This window comes from Sinohyriopsis cumingii, chromosome 7 (assembly GCF_028554795.1).
Source record: "Sinohyriopsis cumingii isolate HCF-2022 chromosome 7, ASM2855479v2, whole genome shotgun sequence".
Lineage (NCBI taxonomy): Eukaryota > Metazoa > Mollusca > Bivalvia > Unionida > Unionidae > Sinohyriopsis > Sinohyriopsis cumingii.
In genome coordinates, this window is record NC_142967.1 from 24,762,338 (window position 1) to 24,783,741 (window position 21,404).

The window sequence follows — 21,404 nt, forward strand, 5'->3', positions numbered from 1 at the left end:
TGCCACAGTGCAAATATACTCAGACTGAACTACAATATAATAGTAAACGTAAACAGACTGAACTACAATATAACTGTACAAATATAATCAGACTGAACTACAATGCAAATATAATCAAACTGAATTACAAAGCAATTGTACATACATCTTTGATATCACATGCTCTTGTAAATGTAAACACATCCTCTGGTGGGGGGTAGACAGTTCCTTTTCTCCTCTCAGATTCCACAAATTTTGAAAGCTGAAAATAATCAGTTATTTGACAGAAGTCGAAAACAATAAGCAATATTTATAAAATACTGCAATATAACATATCCATATCAGTTTTCCCTGACATGGTTCTTTCCTGCATTTTCTGAAAGCTCATAGCATTAAAACTTTCTATAAAACATTTTTTTATTATTTGGGGGTTGGTGTGTGTGCGTGTAAACCCTCATAATTCAGAACAGAACACAGACCCAATCTGCTGCGCCAGACAGGCGCAATGTATTCATCATCTTTTCTCACAACTAATCGGACATCAAAGAGGGTTGGGAGAATGGAATCTAGCAATAGTGACTGGCAAGTTAGTTCTACCCCCACCAAATGGCATTATAATAGCAGTAATGTTACCTGCGGGTACTACGTAGCTGAATTTGCCACTGCAGTAGAATGCTGATGTAAGACTTATCGCAAAATCTTAAGGCTTGGCAGTCCATGTTCATGGGGAGTGGCATGACCCTTAGTTACTCCAAGACTTTTATGGGGTCAGGAATGTTTCTTGTCCTACTCAATCTGGTAGGAAAGACCTGGCTTACCCTCCTTTGTTGGGCAGAAAATTAGCAGATGCAAGTCCATTACCTGACATATTTCAACTACTCCGAGGCCAAGACACGGGCATCCAAGTTGCCATTACTGGGAAGGAAGATATGCTTCCCTGGAATGATTATCCCCACAATCCTTAGGGATTAATAGGGGCCATATGCTACTGCAGTAAAGGAGTACCTGCTCCGATTCAGAAGAACAAGTCTCTCACCTATGCAAGAGATTCCCTACCCTCTTGGGATCCAGGAGTGCTAACCCTGACAGAGTTCTGCAAAGCAATATATGCATAGTGTTTCTCAACTTCATGAGAGACAGATCCTGTACACTTCTGGGATTGAGCAGTAATTGGTCCCGTACCTGCCCGAGATCAAGGAATTGTCATACATGTCCTGTGGAACTCGATACTCTTCTGCACAGGGATAGTATCATATTTCGCATAAAAAATTCCAGGTTTTTTGCCCAGGTTTTTTCAAGGTTCAAAATCATGTTTTTCAAGGTGCATTATTACATTAATTTTAAAGGATTCATGAATTAAACTGTATGTAAACACAAGTTACTACTTACTTTTACTTCATATGAGAAACATTTCTTGCAATTTTTTATATATAAAAAAGATGAAATTAAGAGTATACTACATCTGGGCATTAGAACACTACACTAGTTACAAAGTCCAAAATATTTTAGAGTGAATTTTTCAGTTCTTGTAGCTTGTCATCAAAATGAGTTTCAAGAGCTTCAAGTTCAATTACTTTGTCCTTAACACTTTTCCTCAAACTATCTGATGTTGTGATTTTCCTATGGGTCTCGGCTCTCAATGCATAGTTATCAGCAGCAACTGCCATTGTCTCAATGTCTTTTCAGTGCCTGTCTTTCTTCTCTAACTCCGCTATTTCCTCATCTAGTTCTTTCTTTTCTGTCCTCTTCTCTCTTGCTCAAGGTTTTTCCTCTGTTCATCCAAATACATGCTGTACCTACTATAAGCACTGCCTGCATTTATAAGCATTTTTTGGTGTTATATCAATTTGACGAATTCCACCAGCATTTCTTACACTGTCAATGCTCACTCAAGGCCCTGAAGGGCAAATTTATTTTTCAAGGCCCCCTATGGACCCTGTCTGCAAGTAAGCGGAAGATCCCACACATTCCTGAGATCAAGGAGATTCCATACTCACCTCGAATCAACAAGTATAAGGGAAGAAGGGCATTTCTTTCCTCACTTTATAGGTATGATGACTCTCAGCCAGGTCCAAGACATCATCAGGTCATAGACAATAGAATGGGCAACTGGAGACCTCCCAACCCTAACAAGATCGTCTCAGCAATCTGGACCAGTTTTCAGTGAGGTGTAACAAAATATCATTTAATGCTATTGTCAAGTTGGAAAACGTGTATTTAAAAAGTATGGTATTCCAAACTGTTGCATGAATGATAAATATTATGTTTATCTGAAAAGTTTGTAAAGTGCACATACACCTTATTTACCTCTAGTACATCTGCACAAACCTCAGTTCCAAAACCCTATGCAGATCAATGCTTGTTGTGGTTTTTCAACTTAACTTCATTCTTGGAATTTTTTCTTCATTCCTCATTATGTATCTCCCACCATGTGACATACTCAAATCCACACATGATAACCAATAAATGTTATTGTGACCTTTCCTGTTTGATGCGATTTAAAAATTTTTTATATAATCACATTTTGATCATGCAGATGCTTCACATGGAAAAATATGTGCAGTTTAAGGCATCTGAGGCAATACTGTAAAGCTAGTCTGGTTCTCTAATTAAAGTAAAGCTAATAAGAAATCCAGATCCAAATGAAACATGGACCAGCCAATTATCCAGATTCTACCATAACAATCATAATTCCATAGTTTTTCCTTGTATTCCCAAAGTCCATATTTTAAGGGTCATTTTTGTAAGACTTGTGTTTAATAAAATCATAAGGGTTGGCAGGTCTGTAACTGTATTATGCTAGTATGCAGTTTGTACATGATAAACATATGGACATGTCAATCCTTCTTGCCTTCCTGTGCTCACATTTCCATACATTTTGAAAATTCCTGAAAAGAAAACAATGTACCGCAAAAGACAGTTATCAATGATTCAGCTATATTCATTCTTATCTTGATACGTCCAACCAAAAGTTAATATATCTGGCTTGCCAGAAGTTTTCCCTAATTTTGTTCACATGTGTTATTAGATCTGACCTAATACTTTACCTTTATCTTAACCATACAAAAGCTTGGCACTGCTTTGAGTGCATTTATTTATACCAAGCCAAGGTCTAAACTGGACCTAAATATTTGGATGAAATCAGTCCGAATGGGATGGAGTTGGCAAAAATAGGGAATATTGGGAGTAGATAGTTGATTGATTGATTGATTTTATGTTTAATGGCGCATCAGCACTGATAGGCTATTTAGCGCCAAACAAAATGTTATATGTATAATCTTTTAAATATTATAAAAAGTCTCACATCAACCAGCGATATAAAAAATAGATAGCTGAAAATAGTCTATTGTTTTTGCAGTTTCAAGCCAAATATTAAAATGATGATGAAATATTACAGAAATTTTATGCAAATATTAAAACATTTCTCATTTGGCTTCACCACATTTGTTGTATAAGACAATAGCAACCTTGAAAATAGGTTACAGTCAAAAATCTGAAAAACTTCCACAATAAAATTTTTTTCTTCATGTCAGCATGATTGGATAAATGACATAGTTACTAGTTTTGTTTGTAAGAGATATGGACACATCCACAATGTGCTTCAAACTGAGGTTTAAAAAATGCATTTTCTTAACAAAGACCAGAAGTGATTTTTTTCTCACAAAGATCATGTGTCAATTTTGGGCCCAATAAGATGTTTTCATCCTTTTCACATTCTTTCTGGAATAGAAAATTTCACTTTGATTATTAATTCATTGTATTGAAACAAAATGGAGTAGGGGTAATGTTGTGAAACCAATGCAAGGTCACTTTGCCCATTGGATCCGTTTATGTGAAATGACTCTAAGGTGATTATTTTGCCCAAATCACCTCTAGTGTGGATGCCCAAGTTTTTGGATTCTCCAGCATATGTGCAATATCAGAAAAGCCAATGAGCAGATGTCATATTTTCAAAAGAACATATGAAGTCCTTTCTTGATCAGAAATTGTTTATGCCTGTTGGGGAAATTAACTGTATATATTTGTAATGGTATATAGTTTTCAATCAAATTTTAGTTTGTTGACTTGTGTCTGCTGAGCCCTATCCTTTAAAACACATACAAGACACTTTACCCAATTTCTATGGAATGATATAGCCAATAACAAAAAGAATAATTATTATGCAGCCTAAATTGATATTACGATAGATAAAAACAGTCGTTTGTTTCATATTTGGTACTTCTTAAAAAATGTTTTTTTTATTATAGAGAATACAACCATAATGGCAATTTCTACTAGTGCAACTATTTTAAAAAAGCAACATCTCTACAAACAAGAGCAAAATTATAGAACTAATTATTGTTTATATTTTTTAAATTTGCAAAAAAATTATGGGTGATGAAGTTTAAGAGGTTAGAACCAATAAGCCCATATATTACAAATTCCCAAAATTACTCATGTTGTGATGAAAATTTCCAAATTCTAGGGATGTGGGACCCAAAATTATGTTGTTGAAATCCCTGATAGTAATCTCTAAAAGACAAATTGTATGCAAATACTTAATTTCAAAGCAGTACAAAAAAATATGCAACATTCACAAACATACTGCTTAACTGAATACTGACTTGAAAATGTACTGACAAAGCAGAGCCCTGAAAATATTTCACTGCAGTAATTCAGTGTACTGCCTAAGCATGTGCTTAGAAATTAACCAATTTCCACAATTAATGAACAAAATAATTAAGGGCACAAGCTAAGCAAGTACTATTAATTGTTAATTCCAAAAGTGATGAAGGTGGGGGTGGGTAAAAACCAGAACCACAAGTAGTAATATTTGCCAAAGGCATAACAATTGAGTACTGTCGAAACAAGTACAACAAAAATAAGCCAGAATTACCACATAGGAGGAATTGCTTATTAAACAAAAACTTGCTGAAGGGAAGGGGAAGAACACACCATGAGATAAAATTATTAAAAAGAACTAAAATATTACTCAAATAATGCAAGGAGAGAGTGAATGATCACAGTTAAAAGAAAATTTAAATAATTTGCAAAAAATGTCATTAATGAAGAGTGAAACGAGCACATCTTGGTATTACAAGCATAAGAGTAAAAGGAAAATGCGTATCCTGCATTAACTAATAAGCTGGAAGTCAGACTGGTTCTAGGTTCTCCATCTTCTATATTTCTACAATGTTCTATATAATGTAAGGTTGGAGTTACAAACTTGGTTGAGAGGAATTGGCATCCTGGATGGTAAACGAGGCAATTGTGTGTGTTTTAACACTTGTTTCCAACTATTCAATACATGGTAGGATCTATCATATAAATATGAAAGTAAAACTTTGTAAGGGATGATTATTAACCAAGGGAAGCCAAGACGTCTTTACCTTTACTATTAATGGTCAAGCCCTATGGTCTAAAGTATCTAACATGGGGTGGGAAAACAGATAACTTGGACCAAGTCCAAATGTACCATGTGTAGGTTGTTTCCCTATTCAGTTCTTTTTTCCCACACTCACTAGTCTGAGTACACCATAATTTACATATACAATTTAGTGATATGCTGTAGCTGTATTGAAAGCACTCAAGATAATCTTCAAACACACTCTGTATGTTACATTCTTTTTTCTTTAGTGTTGATATGGAAGACTGCAACATGTGATGGTACCAGCCTCTGCAGTGTTGGAAAGACAGATGGGAACATCATATGCGGTACAAGCATCTGCATTGTTTGTATGAAAGACAGCAATGTGTGATGGCACAAGCATCTACAGTTAATATGAAAGATGGCAATGTGTGATAGCACAGATTAATATCATGTCTGTCAAAATGAAGTAAACTTACAACAAAAATAAAAATATATATTCTCCTTAGCTCCATATTCCAATGTTTGTGAAGGAAGAAACATGTTTTTAGGTCCCATGCGTTAAAAATAATGCAATGTTTATGCAAGATGAAACAAGTTTTTCGGTCCCATGTGTTATGTACTGGCAGCCTCCCTTAAGACGTGTAGCACTTTCGACAGAGCAACGTAAAAACGATCATCTTCTACCAGCTATATCGTCATTGTTAGATGAACCACCAATATTACAATTTATGCTGAAATAAAGTTCATTTCTTGCTCTTTTTAACTGTTTGTTTGGTTTGTTGATAAAAATAAGAGAATGAACAGTAATTTTCATCTAAAAAAAACACAGTTTCATTGTTGGGCACGATTCGGTCAGCTGAGCGCCTCGCAGTGAAAGCAAGAAATATTGCCTTCGCTAGGGAAATTCCATTTAAACTCCGCAGTCACCAGGTCAACACCTAAAAATAGCACCACATGGTAGAGCAGGGAACGGCCTTTATTTTCATATAAGTTTGAAATATGTATGTTTAAATTAACTTTTCTTGGTAAGCATTCAAAAAATAGGTTAATTTTTCCGGCTAAATATCTCGGCCATTTTTAAAAATTGATATATGATACCTATATACGCTGGAAAGCCCAATTTTCGCTGAATTTAATGATATGCATGGCTTCGAGATCTTATTAAAGGCAGCCAATCGCAAGCGTGTAAACCACAAGGTCATATTCAAATATCTCGAGTCACGCCCTGTGAGGTGATTCCGAATGAAATGGCTGACCTCTCATCGACAGGTGGTCCAGATTTTGGTCTCATTTGTGAGAAATTGCAAAGCACATTGGTAAGTATTGTTTTTCTTGCTTTTCCAAACATTCATGAATATTTTTATGCATTTCTTTTATTTTAATTTTAATGGATTAAATAAGATACTCTTCTATAAAATGCATGTATACTGCGACAGGAAGTTCACAATTACCGTATGTTAACCTATCTTGCATTCCGAGACTGCAAGAGTGATTTAATTTTAATAAATAGTAACTACCTATATTGATTGGATGAATTAGTAAAATGAGTGAATAATTAATCATTCTGTTCATAAATATTTTGTTTTTTTTGCTCATTTCCTCACAGTTATTGGACGTTTATAAACCGGAAGTAGGTTTCTGTTACGATGTATTTCTTCGTTCTGTTGTTTTCATCCAAATATTTTTCTTGGTCGAAGTTTCGTTGTTATTTTTAGTTGGTCTCTCTGGGAAATCAACACTTTTATACTGTTATCATACACAAATAGTAATTAATCTCTGTATGTCTGTCTGTTTCTTTGCTATAAAAATAAATAAAAAACACATTTCCATCCTCCCAATCTAGCAATCAATCATTTAATGTCATGATTTGGTATTATGTATAAATATATCAAAACGTTTTTTGGTAAAGTAAAATAAAATAAAATATGCTCACAAAGTTAAACATTTAAAATTCTACCACCTGAAGATCTCAATCTAGAATATACACAAAAAAAATAATAAAAGTTTGATAATTTTTGTTTACAATGTTTAAGTTTCAAACTGTGGAAGAAAAAAATCAATTTCCCAAATCTTGCACTGATACAGGTCTTATAAATTATTAACTGTGCTGTTTTGCACTTTTACAGAGAATGAAGACTTCCACCGTATGTCTACATGGTTGATAAAAAAGGGCAAAGGAGAAAAATAGCCCTTGAGCATCAAGAGCAAGATGTCATCACCTTCAAGTTTTTTGATCCAGCTCCATCAGCTTAAAAGTAAATTTCCGGTCACTTCTGATCAAATTAAAGAACTTTTTGAAAAGATTTGCTCAGCCTCATGTCAAGATGATTTTAGGCATACAAATTTGCAGGAGATACATCATGCGCTGACAGCTGCTGCAGAAGCAAATTTAGAATCAATTTCTGAATAAGATGTTTTGTTGTTTCTTAACGTTTTCCTGCAGTATTTGTTTTATTGAGATTTTGATATTATGCAAAGCTGACTGGGGATTTTCCAAACAGACATGACATTTTGATATTGAATTTGTTATGTAACAAAAATTTTTATATTTCAATAAAATTTTGTTATTGGTTGTGCAGATTTTACTTTTTTGTGTGGTTGTATGTTGACGTCATGTAAGTTCTGCCCAGGGGGTAGGGAGATGTTTTTTTTAAAATTCTTTTAAATCCACAGAATATAGAATCATTAGATAGATTACAGCAATCTGAACACAATACACCTTAAATTTTAAAAATTGATAAATAAATGGCCAAGATATTGAATTTTTAATATTTGCGGCTGTATTTGCCGCTGACCAGTTTAGTGAAGATCGTTAATTTGGGGGGTCTGCTACATTGTTATTTCCGATAATTGAGTTCCCAAAAAAATTGAGCAATGTCTCTGTATAGAATGTAAGAGATCTGGAAAGTTCCAGGCTTAAACTGCAATTAGTTTCGATAATATCAACTACTTAATTTGGCCATTTATGCAATTTGACAAATTTGAAGAAAATCTCTGCATTTTATAAAGAATATTTTTAACCATAACTTTTGAACCAGACGAGGTAGACATGTAATCTTTGTTTTGTTCTTTTAGTTTTATAAAGATCTATCTATTGGTTATAAAATCCACACAGAATTTCTAAGTTGAAATTTTGGCTGCCAGTACATACATGTGTTAAAAATAACCTAATGTTTATGCAAGATGAAACACGTTTTTAGGTCCCGTGTGTTAAAAATAACACAATGTTTGTGCAGGATGAAACGTGTTTTTAGGCCCCAGGTGTTATAAATAACCTAATGTTTGTACAGGATGAAACGTGTTTTTAGGCCCCAGGTGTTCTAAATAACCTAATGTTTGTGCAGGATGAAACGTGTTTTTAGGCCCCAGGTGTTAAAAATAACCTAATGTTTGTGCAGGATGAAACATGTTTTTAGGCCCCAGGTGTTATATATAACCTGATGTTTCTGCAGGATGAAACGTGTTTTTAGGCCCCAGGTGTTAAAAATAACCCAATGTTTGTGCAGGATGAAACAAGTTTTTAGGCCCCAGGTGCTATAACCCAATGTTTTTGCAGGATAAAATGTGTTTTATGGACCAAGGTGTTAAAACCCAAAATTTGGTGTGGAATTATCCCTGGAGTGGTCACAAGGTCAGCAAATCAAATGAAAGAAAGCTTCATTAATATGCATAGATCCAACTCTATTTAAAACTGTGACATTGATATGTAAACCTACAATAACGGTTTGATAAAGACCATGGCTTCGAGACTGATAAAGGCTGTTCCAATAGACCTACATCATAGGTTTGATAAAGACCATGGCTTCCAGACTGATAAAGGCTGTTTCAATAAACATAGATCAGAAGTTTGATCAAGACCATAGCTTCCAGAGTGGTAAAGACTGTTCCATTAAAACATACTTAGGACCCTGAGAAAGCACTTTCAAATGTAAAGCAGTCACTAACAGCTGCAAGGTAGAATTTTGCACAATTTTCGTGGAACTCACAGAGTAATCAGAGTACTGTGGCATGTGTTTGTAAAACAATGCCATTCCCGGATAGCATAAAAGTTTAAATGGAACAGTCCTAACAAGCAAATGTTGACAGATAGATGACATAAACATGGCCTCCATAGTGGTAACAAGCAAAACATGGCCTCCATGGTGGGTGGGTGTGCCATTTGGATTTTTAATGTAGCTTTAACAATTTTTCAGTCATATCGCTACGATGTCTGCAGTGTGACAGTTTATAGTGATGTCTAGCACTGGGGCATCATGCCTCAGACATGTAGCATGATGTCCCACCCAGTCACATTATCCTGACACCAGGCCAACCAGTCCTAACACTGAACTCTTAATGCTGAGCACCATTTTTGAACCCATGACCTCCCGCATCCAAGGCGGATGTTCTAACCACTAGGCCACCGGAGCAGTCGCCTCCATTGTGGTAACAAGCAAATGTTGACAGGTGGTGTATACATGGTCATTCAATAAATTCCCTATGTATTATAAACTTGCAAGTAAAAAAGGTTTCATAGTAGTAAGTTGAAAGTGATGACAGATGACATACAAAAGCTATTTAATTAATTCAGTAGGCCTTATGTGATCTAAAACGACTTTTCAGAATGTATTGTCAAGTCTAATCATCAGTGTTCTGCAAGCAAGACGCTAATCATAGCACATTATTTTAATACCAACTTCAGGTATGGAGTATTAAAAAAAAGTCAGCCAAATATGACAAAGCAGAAACTTTCTGGGTTACAAAAACTTAACCATAAAATTTGAACAAGTCATTATCAATAAAATCCAGCTGCCATTATCAACAGAATACTGATGCTCTTGATTCACCATTTACAGGCATCACAGAAACAAAATCCAGGTACTTTTTTGACTGTATGATATGCATGTTGGGAGATGCATGACAGAAACAAAATCCAGATACTTTTTTGACTTTACGACAAGCATGTTGGGAGATACTCTTGTATACCTCAATGAAATAGGGTTTGCTGAACTCAGCTTCCAGTGCTTTGAACCAAGATGGTCCAAAGCCAACAAGCAGGCCATTTGACTTCTTCTCATGTAGCTTGGCAAGTGCCTGAAGTTTGTTCTGTTCCATCCGTTTCTGTTGCTCAGGGCTCAATGGGGCTGGGACGTCTTCTGTTGGGGTCTTAGAAGGGGACTGATTCTCATCATTACGAGGTCTTTTAGCGGGTGTTTTCTGCAAAGGAAATTATTTCTGGTGTATTAAATAAAATTACTGGAGTATACTAAATGTACATTTCAGACAAGGAAATTTCATCTAAAGAACTGAACAAAAAGTGACCATTAAATTAAACCTCAAAGTCATTCAAAATACTGGATATCAGGACAAGAGACCCTAAAGGGATTGACAATCTACTGGTAGAAAAGAATTCAGAGGAAATCAGGATAACACCATTTTATTACTTTTATTTGCCAAGTGTTGAAAACATGTTATTCTTCAGCCATAAGGATTTCAAACTATGTGCTATGATGGACACATTAGATTTGCACCATTTTCATTTAGGATCAAGAAGACATCACAAGTCTTTTGATAGAACCCCATTTTGTTGGAGTAAGAATAACACGATTTTCATGATGGGTGCCATGGTTGGTCATACTGGATATCAGAGTGGCACTATTACCATTTGGAACCAACCAGACATCCTAAGACATTTTTGGTGATGGCACAATTTCAATATGACCAGCAATGAAGCAAAACTAGTAATAATAACATCTTCAAGATGGCCATTGTGGAAGCCATATTAAAAATCAGTACAATTTTCATTTGCAATCATCAAGATATCATAATAAGTTAACACTCAATGCTGATTTAACACGCGATGCTGATTTAACACTCCATGGTGATTTAACATTCCATGCTGACAAGACCATTTGTTCAGGAGAAAATAGTGATAACAAAACCTCATAAGAAGCATTTTGGTAAAAGCACAATGTTCACAGGGCCATTCTGGAATAGTAGAGCAATGTACATTTAATTTAACTGTTTGTTAGTTTATTAAAATTTTTTTATTTCATTACTTGCTATTGTAAGGCAAGACTGTATGTTGGACTTGACCTTGTCCAAAAGTGAGTTCATTTCCGCAGGACCCGATTTTTTTCCCTTCATTTTGTGTAAACAACTAATAAATAGCTGAATTATTCTCTCTGTGTATGGGCTTAATATCAGGATCATTATTAATAATAAAAGTAAATATGTTTATTTGGGTCAAAGTTTTGGAATTTCCTAAGTGAATTATACATACCAGTAAGGGGCCGTCCATTTAGTATGTACGAATGGAGGGGAGATAACCCAAATGCATATGCTTGTGTATGGGGGGGGGTCTACTGATAATGTACATACGCACAGGAAATGGGGAGGGGGGGGGACCTCAATAATAATTTGCCTAATACGTAACCTGTTTGACTGTGGTTAAGTCGGTGTGTTTGAATTTTAGCAGACACTAGACAAATTTATCAAGTTTGGCAGCTTATTTCTTTGATGCAGCCAGACAGTCAAGGTTGGTGGACTATGTTTTATTAAACACGTTATTATTAATCCTTCATCGTTTCTGCATGAATCAAATATAGGCCATTCAATAGAATTTGGGGTGAGTGGGTGTGCTTCAAGTGTATGTATGCGGAGGAGGGAGGGATCAAGCTTTGCCAGATTTTTGCCTACATACTAAATGGATGGCCCCTAATCCAGGTTATTGGTTTGTAAACATCAGGATCACTCTCAGAGCTTATTTTCTGTTAGGTAATGTGTTTTGTTTTTAGAAAATGCTAATTGTGACCTGAGGTCAAGTAGAGAACTATATAATCTTGTAATTGTGAGGACTTGGTGCTTTAACAAATAGCACTTTAAAGTTTATATATGTCGTGACCAGTAGTTTTGGGCTGAAAAATAGTTCCTATATGCACCAACTACTATTCAATGCTGTGCAATGTGCATTACTAGTTGAAAGAAAATATCACAAAACCACACATCTTAAAAGTAAAAACAAGTCGGCTTTGAAAAATAAATTTGGACTGAAAAATGCATTTAATATTAAGTACTTAGTATCATGTAAAACTGGTTTCTAGCATTGTATGAAAAACTAAATATATTTGTTATTTTCCAAATTTAAGACCTACTCAACATGATGTCCCACTCAGTCACATTATCGTGAGACTAGGCCGACCAGTCCTAAAACCTCTTAATGCTGAGCGCCAAGCAAGGCAGCTGCTAGTACCACATTTGCAAGTCTTAGGAATGACTCATCAGGTGTTCAAACCCATGACCTCCTGCATCTGAGGCAGACGCTCACCGAAGAAGTAAATTAAAAGTTAATAACAGAATTAGGCATTTAATTATGACTTGTTCTTGTTGAATAATAACGAAAATCAAAAACTTCAAGTAATTTTTATGTACAAATTATTTCTTTCCCATTTATAGCACAATTCATGTAGATACAGCTGTTTGTACTTGATTGGGAAGGTCCGATGAATGGCAAATGGTAGTAATATATATACAAAATGATGATGTGACAGTTGATTGCAATTTACTCAATCAGGAATTGCAAATGTAACTCAGATTAAAGTATTGTACTGTTTAAAACAAGAGTGTCATACATGCCAATCTAGACATCATTAGTCTTTCAATGATATACATGTCATATTTTGTGTGTGTGTGTGTTTGGGATTTCTAACATAGCTTTAACAATTTTTCAGTCATATCGCTACGATGTTTGCAGTGTGGCAGTTTATAGTGATGTCCAGCACTGGGGCATCATGCCACAGACATGTAGCATGATGCCCCACCCAGTCACATTATAATGACACCAGGCTGACCAGTCCTAACACTAACCTCTTAATGTTGAGAGCCAAGCGAGGCAGCTCTTAATACCATTTTTTAAAGTCTTTGGTAAGACTTGGACAGAAATTCTAACCACTAGGCCACCGGAGCGGTCCCATAAGAAAGCAAGGACAATTTAGCTGGTAAGTTAAAAATATTTCCTATTAAAGACTGAATCTGTTTGAGAAAAGCCAAATTAATGTACAGGATATCCCATAATAGTGCTCCTGAATATTTACAATCACTATTCCAGTATAGGCTACCTGGTAATACTACCCACCTGCGATCCATGTCTACCAAACAGTATAAAATTCCCAAACCAAGTAAGGAATTATTTTTAAAAAGTTTCCAATACTCTGGAACTTTGCCTTGGAATAGTATTCCATTTGAGATTAGAAATGCCCACTCTATTTCCTTCTGCCAAACTAAATACATGTATATCCAGTGGCTTCAGAGATGCAGCTAAAATAAATAAATTCCTTTGTATGAGGGCCTCAAGGTAGGTTAGTTCTTAACTAATCGTGTTACCCTCTTTAAATAAGGTTATTATTATTATTATTACTGTAGAAAGGCTGTTTCGGTTCTTATCAGTGACAAAGAAAATAGATATGGAAATCGGTCTGAATCAGAGCCAGTCACCATGATGACCGTGTTCATAAGAGGTTTATGTCATTATACCATGTATATTTTTAACTTAATTAAAACACTTTGCAAAAGATTTGAGTGTTAATTTCTAAAACTTATTGCTTTCTAGAGGTCTTAGTGTTTCTTATTAGGTTTTTTTTTACTTCAGTAAATACATGCTCTTTATTTGTAAAGACTAACATAATGCAGAGATAGAATGGAAACAGACTGTGCTACAAAAATGGAAACAGTATTGCCAAATTTGAATCCTTTGCACACAGTTTGAAAAATAAGTAGTTTTATCATTTTCTTCTCAGCTGTATCTGAAATATAATTTTTTCTTCTTCCTTGTTTAATCGTTTCACATGTTTCGTTTTGCTGTTTTTTCTTCATTTATTTTTGTTGGTGTATTTTATACTAGTTCTTTTTTTCTGCTTTCATTTTTGTTTCTGTTCATTTGGTTACATTGGATATTTTTTATACACTGACCATTAAAACGAGGTCTAGACAGAGTTGTCTTTCCTGATACTCAAAAAACGTTTGTATCTGATACGGGTTGCATTAACAACATTTATCGATTTATTTTAGTAACAATTATGTTTTCTTTGGTAATTTAATACTATACAATATTCTTAGTGCCCAAATTTTAGCAGTTAGTGCATCATAGTGCTTCTAAGGCCTTCTTATATTGTAGTACACGTCACATGGGTCATGTATGCACATTTACACATTTTAAATTAAATATAAATGGTTCTTTTAAAATTTAACACTAATTTTCATTAACCAAAGTCTATTCAATCCTGATTATTGGATGCTCTTCACCTTACCTATCACCAAGAAATTTCTAGACGAAAATTATCTATCGCTATGGACTTTTACAATGGTGCCCATATACTAAACATGGGTCAAAATAAGAGCGTGTCGAGTGGAATTGTCACATTAGAGGGTAGTACAAATTTGTTCATCAATATACGTAACTTTCATTGTGACATCACAGTGCATAACATTCAATCCTGATTGTACTGGATCACACCTTTAGGTTCATTTCGTCCAAAAATGACTACGTACTTAAACATTGATTTTGCCTTTAGCACCTCTCAGGGCGTCTAAATAATGACCTTCCAGCAGAATATGGATGTATACAAATCCAAATGAAGTGAATACTTGCCACTTAAAGGTATGTAGAATCAAATTCTAAAAAGTTCATACCCATTACTGAACTAGTCTGTGTTGAATGCCTACATGACCCTGTGAATTATACTATAGTACAAGTCATCGGTCATGTATGCATATTTACTCATTTTAAATTAAATATAAATTGTGTTTTTAAAAATCTAACACTACTTTTCTTTAACCAAAGTCTATTCAATCCTGATTTTTTAATGATCTGCACTTTAACTGTCATCGACAAACTTTCAGACAGAAAGTATCGATCTCTATGGTCTTTTACAATGGTGGCCATATACTAAACTTGGGTCAAAATAAGAGCGCTTCAAATGGAATTGTCACAATCAAGGGTAGTACGAATCTGTTTATCAATATGCATAATTTTTATTGTGACATCACAGCATGCAACATTCAATCCGGGTTGTACTGGATTACACCTTTAGGTTCATTTCATCCAAAATGTCTACGAACTTTTAACATTCATTTTGCCATAATGACCTCTCTGGGCATCCGAATTATGACCTTTCAAAGTAATATGGATCTATACAAGAGGCAGACAACCTTTTTTGGCCATTTTCTAAGGCCACTATAAAGCCGCAAACACTAATTTCTTTCAAATAATTTCTGTTCACAAGTCAGATTTCTGTGTTGTTTTAATTTGCCATGAGGGCCAGACAGAACAAGTCTGCAGGCCAGAACCAGACCACGGGTCAGGGGTTGTGCACCCCTGATGTATACTAATCCAAATGAAGTGAATACTCATCACTTAAAGCAGAGATCTCGGAAACACTTAATTACGCGTATTTGGACGCCAATTTTTTATCTGGGACACAGAAATTCACAGAGGTGGGAGTCCTCCGTACGCATGTAATAGGTGTGCGGCAAAATTCAAAGACTTGCCAGTCCTGCTTCAGCCACCTGCTTTGTGGGAAAATGTGTTGATCAATTAGCTGTGCTGATATTTACAATGACAGAATTCAGTGACTGAAAGACCCCTTGATGTACATACATGTTGCCATTATAACAGTACATCAAAAAGAACATGATGCAATAGCTGGGCGGCAAGGTCAAAGGCTTTGACTAGCGATATATTTACAATGATTGAATTCAGAGTCAGAAAGACACAGAGATGTACATGCGGTGATTTATAAAAGTACATCAAATAGACATCTTTAGCTTTTGTTATTGTGTTCATTTCGGAATGTATCGGAATAAGTAGTGCACGTGACCTCAGAATCGAAACATGTTGAGACTTAGACAAAATGACATTCGTAAATTTGGATAAGTATTTTGGGGTTAAATGGCAAACTTACGAAGACTGTAACGAGATTCAAAAGAGTGCTAAAACTGCCAGATTTGATAGTTTGGATAGGACAGTAGCTAAGTGTAAGAAAGTGTGTGATGCTTAGCTTAGTGTTTGGAATAAGTCCTTACTTGGATTGACAAAATTCAGTATCACTCTGATGGATGAACAAGACCTATCTAAGCGGTACATTGACTGACCATCCTTTTTTTTTTAAAATGCCCCTCGCCTTAGCCTGGTTAGTTCTAGTGATGTAGTGAAATGTATTCATCAAGACATCAGTAGCTAGGCCTAGTTTTTATATCAATTACGTTTTCAAACAAACTCTTGCCCATTCACAAGCATATGTTTTGATAGCTGACTGACCATTAACCCTTTTCCGAGTAAGGTAGCAACTATCAATTTCCTGCATGATATCCTTTGATGATAAAACAAACATGTGTCTTAAGATCAGAATCAGTAATCTGGATATATATTAACTGCCTCTTGTACACTATTTCGTCATAAAATTAGTTTGAAACTGTAAGAGAACCAGTAGGCCTAACGGGAAATAATGGCGGACTTCGCTAAGTCTGGGATGTACCTGTTTATTAGATTGTCTGTTTTCGTAAATCATCGGAAAAATATTTTCAGAAAAATATAAAAATCATTGAAAGCAAAGCCAAGGTATTATTTTATTACAGATTTAACTTTAAAATGCAAATTATGTAAGAAACGTATGGGACAATGCTATGTTGTGGAATTCGCGAGATGCGCTTTAAGGTCTAAGCTGTTTTCTGACTTGACAAGTATTTGCGAAAATACGTGAAAAAACCCCAGCAAATCAGATACTATTTAACCATTGCCTAAAATCAGTACAAGGATGTAGACAAATAAATAAACCATAAATTTGCAATCCTGTCAATGGACTGTTGCAATGAAGTATATTAGAGTAATTACATTACGAAAACCTCTCCATCTAAAAATAGATACCACTCACATCTGTGATGATTCTGTAGAAAAGAAGGGACTGCAACTTTTGATGGTGGGACTCCTATTTTTACCAAAATGGGAGTTCTGGGCTCCTAGTTTTAAAATCCTAGCGAGACCTCTGACTTAAAGGTATGTAGAATCGAATTCTAAAAAATGAAACCCATTACTGGAATAATCGGTGTTGACCCATGTGACTTTTACTAACGTCAATCGGGGTAGTATCAGATGAATATTAAATGGAATGCATTAATAACACTTATCTGTTTAAGTTTATCCTGCCAAATGGAAATAATGTTAGCAAATAACCTCAACTACTATTTTGCAGCATCCATTTTGAACATACATCTATCACGTGATCATGCTGGGTCATGCAAAATTGACGCTCAACACGGGGTAAAACCAGACACCTCTGGGTATTCTTGGACTTTTATATTTTCTTTATTAAAAGTTTAAACCCTAACATATGTAATTTAATCAAACACAAAAATAAATTAAACAAGACAATGTACATATCCAAAATTTTGGTTATATTCATCATGATTGTTACTGCCTGTATACAAATTTTCATAATGGGGTTTCAAAAATTCAAATGAACTATGTAACCAAAAAAAGCAGTTATTGCTGATGTCAACACTGCCAGAAAGGTGAGTACTATTTTGTTTTCCAATAACCCAAGTGCAATAAAAGAAATTACATCATTTATGCTTCAATATAATCTTTTTTCTTTTACATTACTAGTCCATGAATTATCAAGCATGGGATGGTTATAAACATTTCATTATGTCTTAATAATGTGTATTACATTGCTATGTGTATTAGCTATGTGACAGCTTTTAAAAAAATTAACATGAAATATTTAAATAATAATAATAATAATAATAACAAACAAGTTGGTGAAAAGATTTTATTTTATTGTCAGTGGTGATGGTTAATGTAGAGTACTGACATTTGATTCTTAACTAATTAATCAATCACAAATGTTATCAACGCAGTTTTGCTGGGAATACAAACTAAATCATCCACAATATCAGTTGAAGTGGTTTTACCCCTATATATTTATCAACCAATCAAACGAAGTTCAATGCAGGCGTCAGAGTAAACATTCAGTCAGTCAGAACAAGAACTGGTCTATACCATATCGGATTCATAAGCTGTGTCAGGCATATTTTTTTTCTTTTCCGGGAATACGATTTCGGAATTAACTATCTCAATACCGGAAGTGCTGCAAAAGTCACTAGTTTTAGTACAATATACATTTTTCACCTTTTTTAATCAGAGTATTGTCGTATTACAGAATAATGAAAATGATATGGTCGATGTTACAAATGATAAAATATTTATAGGTTACTACTTTGCTTTTAAATAGTTTTTCTGGCTTTTATTGGTTTGTCCGATAATACACGTTGACCGATAATACCCCAACTGACGTTAGGGTTCTTAGCGGTGTTAACCAAGACCGTCGGAAACACTGGTTTAAAAGCCAGACCTGATCCTCGCTTGCATCCGAACTCGCTGGTCTTTTCGTTGCTGCTGAAGTGAAAAATGACAATATCTTAAGTTGACCATTCATCTTCAACTGGTTAAAACGTGCAATACAATGCAATGCTGTCATCCAGCAGCCTCGAAAGCATGTGTCTTTTCCCGCGCATATGTCTCTAGAAGGCAATGGCTTGCTTATTGCGACCAATCAAAATACTTCTTACTTGCACCTTTGGACATAAGAGCCAATGAAACAGTTCTTTGCAAGGTCGCATGGCTAACTGATTTATTTATTTACTTTCCTCACTTCCGTTTGTGTCATGTGGTCAAATTGTAACATAAAATAATTCCAATGTGGGGGGTGGGGATCATCGAATGGTTACTAGCTAACATAGCTACCAGCCTGAAGAGGGGCCCACATATAAAGCAATAAAATTCCAGTATGATTAATGTTTAATAAGCCTTCAAAACGAAGAAACGAATGGCAAAACTACGATCTGCATATGTACATTACGTACAACGTAGAAACGGAACCAGAATTTTTATCAGTGTATGTGGGTATGCGGAGAACTCGCCCTGGAAGAACTCGCCCCAACGTATCTGGAGAAGTTGCCCCAGAGTGGTTGGAGAAGTGATCCCAAAACTTGTCACCCAAATAACCTTTTTATAACAGAATTAAGTCATCTTTTACGTGATTCATATTTAGATTTTTATATATATGCGATCACAAAAGATATATTAACTGGTAATCATAAAAAGCAATATCATAGCAATATTTATAAGGACGAAATTAAGTCTTTATATAATCTAATAAATGACGACAGTACAGTGATTAAAAAGGATGATAAGTCAAATACTTTTATTATTATGAATCGAGATGATTATGTTAAAGAAGTTGAACGTCAATTAGAAATTAAATAAAACATTTCAGCATGCATTAATGAGATCGCTAAAAATAATAATACTTTCCCTCTTAATATATGTACACCTCAACTCTACATATTACCCAAAACTCATAAAAATCCTGACCATAATTTACCTTTCAATTATCCAGGACGACCCATTATATCAGGTTGTAATTCATAAACTGAAAATCTATCCAAATTTATTGATAGTGTTTTACAACCTTTAATGAAATCACTTCCTTCATACATTAAAGATACAACTACTTTCATTAAAAAGTTGAAGTCTGTTCCACAGCTATCTGATAATTTCAATCCTGGTATCAAATATTAGATGTAACATCACTATATGCCAACATTCCACATGCAGATGGTATTGAAGCATGTAAATATTTTCTTGATAACAATTCTAATAATAGCACACAATCTAGTGAAGATATTTGTAAAATAATAAAACTTATCTTGGAAAATAATTATTTTCAATTTAATAATACGAATTAAATACAAATAATGGGTACGTCAATGGGTATTAATATGGCTCCTTCATACTCTTCCCTTTCATGGGTAAATTAGAAAAGGATTTTCTTCAAAATGAAAAGTTTAATCCATCTCTTGGTTCAGATTTTTAGATGACATATTTATGATCTGGAAGCATTCAATTGAAGAACTGAAAAAATGTATTGATTGCTTAAATCATTTTTACCCGACGATTAAATTGACTTATACTGCATCTAGTACGCATGTTTAATTTTTAGATGTAAATGTAATTAAAAAAATATTGATAACACTATCTCTACAAATATTCATATCAAGGAAACTAATATCCACCAATATGTATGCGTGATCATGGTGTTTTTACATATAATAAAATAACGTAATCTTGTTTATTTTGCATCAGTAATTTAGTAGCGAGATATTTTTTAAACTTCTCGTTGAGCTTGAAATAGTTTGTTATTATTGAGAAATAATAAAATTACGAACACAGACTAAAAGAAGAAATAAACTAAATGATGTAATACAGGTGATCTTTCAAACACCGTCCGAATCATGTGCATTAGCCATGATGAACTCTGTAGCGACCGCATTTCCTGAGTAGGCGTCAGTGATGCTTTTTATCGAGTTCAAGTATCATTTGTCAATAGTTAGCGAATCTCAATGAACAATAATATTAAATTGTTCAGTTAGAGAGATGATAGTATAATCCTTTGGCTTATTGACGGCCATCACCAATTCAGTCGATTTCTGGTTATAGAGGTCCATGCCATAAAGTCATCTCAGGATGACTTAGGTTTTTAGGTTGGAACCCTTTCATATATAAAAGTGCACACATCATATCATGCTTACACCCTCTCTATTTTTCCAAATAAAATACATCTAATGATTTGAGGAGCAGAGCAAAAGGGACAGATAACACTTATTTTTCGTTAAGTACAGAAGTGGAGTTAATCAAATGGAAAAGTTGAAAAATTGCAAATTTTATAGATTTAATAAATTATTAAGTTGAAGAAAAACAACAATAAATAAAGCCTTAACAACCACATGGCGACATATCAGAATTACTATATATGATCCTAGGGGCGACTTCTCCAGGCGAAGTGGGGCGACTTCTCCGACCACCATGGCGTGACTTCTCCTGACATCTGGGATGAGTTCTCCCAGGGCGAGTTCTCTATGGGGCGAGTTCTTCACTATTCATGTATATGTAGTCTGAAAAATAAAATAGTCCACCCGCACGGGGGGGGGGGGGGGGCTAATTTTAGGACTAGTCTATGTGAACTGAACATTTTGACCTGAA

The 21,404-nt window shown here is 34.8% G+C and overlaps 1 protein-coding gene across 1 annotated transcript in view; it reads right to left on the reverse strand.

The window, feature by feature from the left end:
* The window catches only part of LOC149794905 (uncharacterized), a 45,457-nt gene extending 26,555 nt beyond the window's left edge, over nucleotides 1-18,902 (reverse strand). The window contains exons 1-3 of the mRNA XM_089964546.1: nucleotides 18,715-18,902; nucleotides 10,295-10,525; nucleotides 146-241 (exon numbers count right to left, since the gene is read on the reverse strand). Coding sequence (XP_089820672.1) covers nucleotides 146-241; nucleotides 10,295-10,525; nucleotides 18,715-18,840 — 453 coding nt within the window. The 5' untranslated portion in view covers nucleotides 18,841-18,902. The remainder of the gene's footprint in view (nucleotides 1-145; nucleotides 242-10,294; nucleotides 10,526-18,714) is intronic.
* Between the last annotated feature and the right edge of the window lie 2,502 nt (nucleotides 18,903-21,404).